The sequence below is a fragment of the Manis javanica genome, chromosome 14 (genome assembly GCF_040802235.1).
Source record: "Manis javanica isolate MJ-LG chromosome 14, MJ_LKY, whole genome shotgun sequence".
Classification (NCBI taxonomy): Eukaryota; Metazoa; Chordata; class Mammalia; order Pholidota; family Manidae; genus Manis; species Manis javanica.
This window is the reverse complement of record NC_133169.1, coordinates 83,288,407-83,296,488: the sequence shown is the minus strand read 5'-3', so window position 1 is coordinate 83,296,488 and position 8,082 is coordinate 83,288,407. Positions and strand designations below refer to the sequence as shown.

At 54.8% G+C, this 8,082-nt stretch overlaps 1 protein-coding gene across 1 annotated transcript; it reads left to right on the top strand.

Annotated features, from left to right (window-relative positions):
• Nucleotides 1-257: 257 nt before the first annotated feature.
• On the top strand, nucleotides 258-7,874 carry CXCL14 (C-X-C motif chemokine ligand 14). Its single transcript, XM_017650756.3, has 4 exons — nucleotides 258-528; nucleotides 682-787; nucleotides 4,075-4,188; nucleotides 6,714-7,874. Exons 1-4 carry the CDS (start codon nucleotides 465-467, stop codon nucleotides 6,727-6,729), a joined length of 300 nt encoding a protein of 99 aa, XP_017506245.1. The 5' UTR covers nucleotides 258-464; the 3' UTR covers nucleotides 6,730-7,874.
• Nucleotides 7,875-8,082: the final 208 nt, after the last annotated feature.

Below are 8,082 nucleotides of genomic sequence, written 5' to 3'. Positions count from 1 at the left end.
GCCAGGGGCACTTGCTGTGTGCGCGTGTGCCGGGTCTGGGTGTGCAAGTGTGCGAAGGAGCTCACGGGTGGGTGCCAGACGGTATGAGCTGTGTGCGCGTGTGCACGCGGGGCTCCCTCCGAGTGTACGCCGCCGCGATCGCAGTTGGGGCGGGCGGGGAAGGTCTCCTCCCCCCACCGCGGTGAGAGATCCAGTGAGTCACCGCGTGGTTCTGCATGCTAATGAGCTCGCTCGCCGCGAGGGCAGGAGCGGATTTAAAAGAGGCTTGAGCGGGAGGAGGGAGGCTGTGCTGTGAGCGCGGACCGGGCGCAGGGCGCAGCGAAGCCCCAGGCACCCACCGACGGGCGCAGCGGAAGCGAGCCGAGCCGGGAGGCCGAGAACAGAGCCGAGGCGACTCGGCCGCTGCAAGGACGCGCGGGCGCCCTCCCCGAGCCCTGCTCCCGCGCCTCGGCGCTCCGGCCAGCATGAGGCTCCTGTCCGCCGCGCTGCTCCTGCTGCTCCTCGCGCTGTGCGCCGCGCGCGTGGACGGTGAGTGCCCCGGGGGCCCCGTCCCGTCGGGCGGAACCCACCCGCCGCCTGCTAGCCGTCGTGGCACCTGGGGGCTCTGGTGGGGACGGAGGGCGGTCGCGGGGCACGAGACCTCGCGCTTTAACTGAGCGGCATCCCCGGGCTCTTTTGCAGGGTCCAAATGCAAGTGCTCCCGGAAGGGGCCCAAGATCCGCTACAGCGACGTGAAGAAGCTGGAAATGAAGCCAAAGTACCCGCACTGCGAGGAGAAGATGGTTATGTGAGTTCTTGCTCCTCGCCGCGAGCGCTGCTCTTAAGCCGATGCTGGGGCTCAGCGTGGGGCTGGGTCCGGCTAACAGGCGTTTCTCTTCGCCTTTGGCAAGGCCTTGGCGGAGCCTTTGTGATTGCCCAGCCAGTCCTTAGGACGCTGGCGCGACAGTCTGGAAGAGAGTTTGGAAAGAGGGTCACTGTCCCAGGCTGCGGAAACAGCCTCCGGGATTCAGCCTTGGTGGGATTCAAATGGGTAGGTTAGGTGTTGGCACTGTCCACCTTTCTGGGGTGATCAAGGGTTAAATGGCTCCTGCTTGCCAGCTGAGAACACCCAGACTGAAATCACTCAAAACACACCCAGAACTACTGAACTCACACCTAAACTGTGAGGTGTCCGCCTTGCTGTTACTAGAGAGAGAATTAAAGCAGACCTTGTCTTCGGTCCTGAGACCTGCCTTTCAGAGCCCTTTCCCAGGGAGGGGACCACCAGCTTGTGGTTGGCTTCTGGCAGATTCATTCGGAGGATGATCCTTGCTCTTCTATCCCAGGCTGGCCTCCTGTGGGTCCCTCACCTGAGCCGTGCTGGGGAGAGAGCTCTGCTGGGGTTAATGTGCCGCGTGGCTGGAGCCATGCTTGGTGGGGATGCAGGGAATATTTTAAAAACTGGGGCAGAGTGAGAGAACACTGAGTTTCCTTGCTCTCCTGCCTACCCAATTAACCAGTTGAGGCCGGCACCACTGTTTCCCCATCAATACTCTCTTGGCCAGGACAGGACCCTTGGCAAAGGAGCTACCAAATATCTGCCACGGACCATTGGCCCCTCTTCCCCTCCCCCAGAAACAGGACACACTTTATTCTCAGTCTGGGCGAGTGCCTTCCGCCTGCTGGCCCTCCTGGCCCCTCCACCAGGCCCGCTGGCCCAAAGGCCTCCCCACAGCGTCTACACAGGCAGCCCATCCCCCACTGCCACCTGGGGCTGCACAGTCCGGCTGAAGTTAGGGGAATTCCGGAAGCCACCAGGTCTGGCCCAACTCTACTCTCTCCCTTCCTGGCACCTAAATTAACCTCCTGTCCCTGCCCCGTTGCCCTGCCCCTTGCCTTTCAGCCCCAGGTCCAGAAAAACTGCCAAAAAATTATTTCTGATGGGGTCCAGAGGTCACACAAGCTCGGGAGGAGCCAGCTACCAGCCCTTCACAGTTCCCACATTGGGGGCTGAAGTTAAGTTTGCACTCTACTAAATACTAAAAATGCTCCACACACCAAGCTGAGCTCCTGAGACCTTGCAGGGGAGCACAGGTTACAGGGTATAGTGACATCTCAGAAGGATGAACCCTCAGGAAAGAGGCTTGCTCTTTTTCCTGGCTAAACTTTTCAGAATAGAGAGGAAAACTGCAGTCTGGCAAGTGCTTAAGAAGGCTTTCTGTAGCCTTGTGAAAACTTGCAGGGGCCTCATAAAATCTGCACACAGTCACCCTGTCCTAAAACACCCCACACCCAGAATCCCCATCCCCACAGGGCTGGAGATGCTGTCTCAAGCTCCTAAGACTCTCTAGGTGGGCTGAGGGGACAGCACTTTTTACCAAAGCAGGTTTTCAGCCACAAAGGCTGAAAAAGGCAAGTTTTCCAGCTCACCCTGAGTCACCCAAACATCTCTGATGCGGCTAGGGAGCGGGGCCGTCTGTTTTACAAGTGAGAGAGCCCAGATTCTGGAGAGGCCACTGACCTTCAAGATTTGGGAACCTTAACCTGCACAGTGGCCTGGGGAGGGGATTTTTACCAGGCTTTGCCATGTCCTGACATTGCAAGTGCCAAAGCAGCATTGTAAGCAGAGAGTGCCACACACATGGGCTAAGCTCCTGCACAGTGACTAGGTCCTATGCGGGAGAAGAACGACCAGACCCCACTCTGAAGCCTGGCCCAATGCTCAAGACCTAGAAGGAGGGACAAGACCCCACGGGAATGACAGGTCTCATAGGGACAGCCCTCAAAAGCAAAGCCCATTCACTGGCACTAGCAGAGACCTGTCCCTGACCCCAGGAAGCTCAGGCTATGATGGGAGCCCTGGAAACTCAGGGCATAGGAAGTGAGGAGAACAGGATGTCCAGAAATACTCTGTCCCCATTCTGGTGGCAAGATTTGATTTTCTCTCCCAGTCAGCTGGGAGACTCAGAGTTCAGGAGGACCTTCTAGTGGACCTCCTGCTGCCTTCTAGGACTCAGCTCCTGTGCCGACGTTCTACCTCTGGGAGCCTGGGAAGGGTAGCTGAGCTCTCTCCCTCCCTTCCTATTCTTCCCACTCCAACTTGCAGCTGCCCCTTTGCCCCCCAAGTGTCCTTCATTCTTGAACACCATCCTCCCACTGCCCAGAAGCTTCTTGCTAACTCCTGCCACTCGGCCCAGCCATAGCTGAGAGGGGCAGAGCAGTTCTGGCTGGAGCTCACGCACTAAGGCTTCTCCTTTGCATGAGCTCTCCCATCTTACATGACAATGATTAATGACAATAAATGCTCTGTGCATCTACCAGAGGCTAGGTACTTCAGAGATTAATCATCCCAATGACCCTGAAAAGTAGATCCTATTATTATACCCATTTTATCGATGGGCAAACTGGATACCAAGGGGTTACCCAAAGTCCCTCCCACAGACCTGGGATTCAAAGCCAGCCCTACACTCCGTATAACGCCACCTGCTTCTCTACCACATGGCTAGGCTTCCACTGGTGTTGAAACCTTGGCTGATAGAAGCCTGAAGGAGGGTCTTATTTTCCCGCCCAAGGCTGAAATAACTAGGACTTCATGCTCAGGAAACAAAATGGGCTTCAAGGCCAACAAGACTTAACATGCCCAAGCCCTGCCATGAAGCAGCTCAAATCCAGGGAAAGAGGTCTTGGCACGCACACCTTGCTTGCATTAACCACTTCTCAATCCCAGGTTTGGAGGAGCTGGGAGAGTCTCCTGACCTTTGCTCCCCAAGGGAGGCCTGGGCCCTGCAGACATCAGCTAGTGTTGGGGTAGGGATGGTGGGGGGACTAGAGCAGATTCTGGGGGCTCCAGAGGAAAGAACTGATCATTCCCTAAGGTGTGGGGCCCTATGGTGTAGTCAGAGATAGGACAACACCCAGAACCTTCCAAAGAGCCAGCCAGGCAGTGGGCACATGGGTAGGCTCCTTTAGAAGGAGGAAGGAGGCCACGGTTTCTCAGTGGCCTGACAGCGACAGACCAGGGCCACCCACTGAGACCACAGTGAGGGACTGTCATTCAGGTTCCTCAATGCTCCACCCCATCCTGCTCCATTTCAGCATCACCACCAAGAGCGTGTCCAGGTACCGGGGTCAGGAGCACTGCCTGCACCCCAAGTTGCAGAGCACCAAGCGGTTCATCAAGTGGTACAACGCCTGGAACGAGAAGCGCAGGTATGCCCCACTTCCTCCCCTCCCCTGCCCACCTTCCCTCAAGATCCAGATCCCAGGCCCCTTCTAGGTCATCACCCCATCCACTGGGTGCACCCACCACAGGAACCACAGCAGGCAGATACCCACACACTGCTTACATACTCCCAGGAACGAGGAACTCACCACTCAGCAAAGCAGGCTATTGCTCTCTTGGACAGCTATAAGCACGAAAAATGTTTCCTTTTGTGAACTAAAGTTTGTCTCACTCTAATTTTTATGTTATAGGCTTAATTCCCCTTTTTATCTGAGTAGCTTCTCTGATTCTTGGTTTCCCTCTCTCAAAAGACTGGGCAAGCACTTGGCCTGACTCTCTTGGTGATTCTTGTGGGGTGAATGTGGCCATTTAAGTGACCTTGTCTGTGAACTATAAAACTGCGGGTACAGCCACAAGGTGATGAGGACATCTCCTTGCCAAAGACATATCCTCCCCTCAAGGTGCCCCATGCCCCCTGCTGCCCAGAAACCTGATAAACTCCTTTCTGCAGGTGCAGAAAGGAACCTTGGGTTTGACCCTTTAAAAGCAGAGCCACGTTTAACCTCAGGAAGCAGCAGTGGCTAATGAAGAGAGCCCTGAACCAGACCCCTGCCCTCTCTGGGCTCTGTTTCCCCATAATCAGAATGTGGCTTCCCAGCCCTGATCCGGAGGTCCTCTGTCTGGCCTCCAAGGGGAAAGCAAGTTCCTGGCTCCCCTGTACCTCATGAAGGTAAGCCAGCCCTGGAGCAGGCCCACCCCTTGCACATTCGGGGCTTATTTACACCTGTTACCTGTGTAGCACGTCCAGGGAAGCATGCGTGTGCATGCACACACACACGTGCAGATGACTTCCCCAGCACCTCACCCAGCAGAGGGGGAAACCAAGGCTAAGCTGAGGTGGAGAATGACTTGCCTGGGAGCACAGGGCAGGAAGCCAGGCCTCCCAGTGTCTCCTTCCCCTTCCCTATGGCAGGTGCGTGCACCACCCTCCCATCGCCCACCCTGAGCTCTGCCCCTGACCAGCTCTCCCACAGCTGACACGTGGGCCCAACCCCAATACCTGAGCCATTTTGTGCTGCCTCCCAAACTGCCTCGCCTGCAGTTGCTGGAAATAGAAATTGATGACAGCAAGAGGTTTTCTATAAATCTGATGGGTATGAAGCCCTCTTTCTGGTCACAGTATGCAGCTCATGTGGCTAAAGTAGGACTGGTCACCTGCAGGCCCTGAATCATCAAAAAGAGGAATGAGGCTGACCTCAGAGCCACTTCATGGAGGGGGCTGAGATCATCTTCCCCCAGCAGCCGGGAGATCTGCAGGCCTTTTGCACACTTTGTCCCCTCGTGCTTCCACCTGGGCCACAGCTTTGATGGACAGGAGGCGGGCCTGGGACTCAGCAGCCCTGCTCTTTTTATTTCTGCAAATTCCAATGATGGGAGCACCTCTTTCACCAGACCTCCTGAATTACGCATTACAAAATGAGTCCACCATCTCCCTTGGATTGCTGGGTTGTCCTGGGAGAGGAAGGGGGCAACCCCTTGCCCTCCCCACCTCGCCTTCCCCTGTGAAAGGTTGAAAATGTCTCTGTGAACGTAGACTGGAGATAGAAGGAACTATCTTGAAGTCCTCTTTGCAGAGACAGGGAGAGAATGCTGAACCAAGCAGAGAAAGGAGGTGGCAGGCCACCCGGACCTGTGTGGGCCGGACCAGAGCACCCCGGCTCCCCAGAGCCTGGAGCCTCCGGCCGCCACCAGAAGCAGTGGCATTGGGCATTTGCTTTCAATGCAAAATGAGGTGGTGTTACTCAGAAGTCAGGAACTAGGCAGAGGGACAGACGGGCTGTCTGAGTGTGAAGTGTGGCCCCGGGGCAGCCATGGGGCAGAAAAGAAGGGATTAATGTACCTACATGCGGATGGTTTCGGGGGTGAGAGGGAAAGGTCAGCCATGAACACACACAGGCCTGGTAAGTACTAGAGCAAGTGACAGGACTTGGCGATGAGCCACAGGACTTGGTAACAGTCCCAGCCCCATAAACCACCCTTCAGTCTTCGGGCTGTGGCTTCCAGAACTGGTGTGCTCTGGAAAACATGCATTCTTTGGGCAAAATACAACGAGAGCTACACGCCTAAGGGGAGGGAGGGGATGCCTCTCCTTTCCCTCCTCCATTCGCAGCGGCACACGCTGGAGACAGACCTTGGTCCCACCCCTGACATTCAGTGTTCACTGGGCAAATCTCAAGTCTCTCGTACCTCAGTCTCCTCATCTGCAAAGAGGGTTGGCTTCCTAGGGTCTTGAGGATGAAAGGAGATTGCAGAGGCGGAGACTGGTTAGAGGGTACAAAGCCCGATGCGGGGGAGCCTCTGCGGTCCGAGGGGCGGCCTCCTCCTCTCCGCTTCTCCCCAGCCCTGCAGCCCCGGCAGGGGGGACTCCCGAAGACAAGGAGGAGGCAGCTGGGCCACAGGCGTGTACACTGCCTGTGTCCCGAGCCACTTACCTAGTGTTTTCTCTTCCCAGGGTCTATGAAGAGTAGGGTGAAAAACCCCTGCTGGGAAAACTCCACACCAGATGGGAGATGAGCAAAGGACTTTGCTGTAAAAAAAACGAAAACAAAAAACCCTTTCTTTCTCACAGGCATAAGACACAGGTTATATATTGTTACAAAGCACTTTTTACCAAGGGTCAGTTTTTACATTTTATATAGTGTGTGGGAAAGGCTTCCAGATGTGAGCCCCACCTCGCTTGTGCTCCAGACTTCATCACACGCTGCTTTTTACAGAAAAGGGGGAAACTCATGCCTTTCCTTTGGAAAAGATGCTTTTTTGTATTTGTCCAGACATCACTATACATCTGAGCTTTATAAGCACCTGGGAGGATCAGGGAACTTGGTTGAGACATTTCATAGCGGCGCTGCTTGGTTCCTTAGCGCAGGAAGCTTCCGCCCAGAGGTCCTGGTACCTCGGCTCAGCTGCCACGGGCTCCCCGGGCTCCTGGTCAGTCACAGCCTCAGGGGAGCTCTGCAGTGGCCCCACTCACCGGGCAAGCAAGAGCAGGTCTCTCTGCATCTGTTCTTTGAGGAACTCGAGTCTGGCTGTCAGAGAAATAAAATGTGCTTCAGCCCCCTACACTCTAGGAAGCATTTCCAGATCGTGGGATGGCGAAGCAAGTGGTCCTTAAGGAGAGGATTGGGTGTCCTCTCCCACCTGAGGGTTTGTGAAAGGTTCACTGCTTCAATATTTAATGCTTTAGAAGCATGCATAGTTCCCGACACGGTTAGTGAAAACCTTAGGAGAAAACTTAAAAATACACAAATACATGCGCAACATCCAGCTACAGACACATGTGGTATTGACGTGGGAGAACCTTCCAAGCATGCTCCTTTCCCGCATCTCGATGGAACGTGCAATACGGAAGCAATCTGCCTGTGACTCCCCTCGTGATTCTTCAACGTTAAGCAGTGCCAGCCTCTTCTGAAGCTAAGATGACCACATGCCCTGTCCTTTGTAAATACACTCTTAAGAACACCCCCTGCACACACAGCCCCTTCAGTATATGCCGCATTGTACTGCTGTGTCATATGCTATGTAAATGTCAGAAACCACTAGTGTTGCATGCAGGTTTCATATTCTTTCTAAGACAAAAAGAAAAGTAATAAAATATATTTGAAATGTACCAAAATTCTAGACTACTGACTTTTTTCTACTTAATTAAGCCCAGATGACAATCAAATGTTGACTGTGTCCTGACTAAACAGGGGCAAATATATTGAGAAGGAAAACTGGTGTTTCCCAAATACCTGTCAACACTGTCTTTACAGGCCCGAACACAGAGAGCCAGACCTCAAGGCTGACGCTTCTTCCCTGCCCAATGCCCCCACCTGGGGCAG

What these genes read in the sequence shown, in the direction of transcription:
- CXCL14 (XM_017650756.3), top strand. Translation starts at nt 465, where the DNA reads ATGAGGCTCCTGTCCGCCGCGCTGCTCCTGCTGCTCCTCGCGCTGTGC. An exon ending in GTGCGCCGCGCGCGTGGACG is followed by an intron (nt 529 to 681) that starts GTGAGTGCCCCG and finishes GCTCTTTTGCAG; the next exon opens with GGTCCAAATGCAAGTGCTCC. An exon ending in TGCGAGGAGAAGATGGTTAT is followed by an intron (nt 788 to 4,074) that starts GTGAGTTCTTGC and finishes GCTCCATTTCAG; the next exon opens with CATCACCACCAAGAGCGTGT.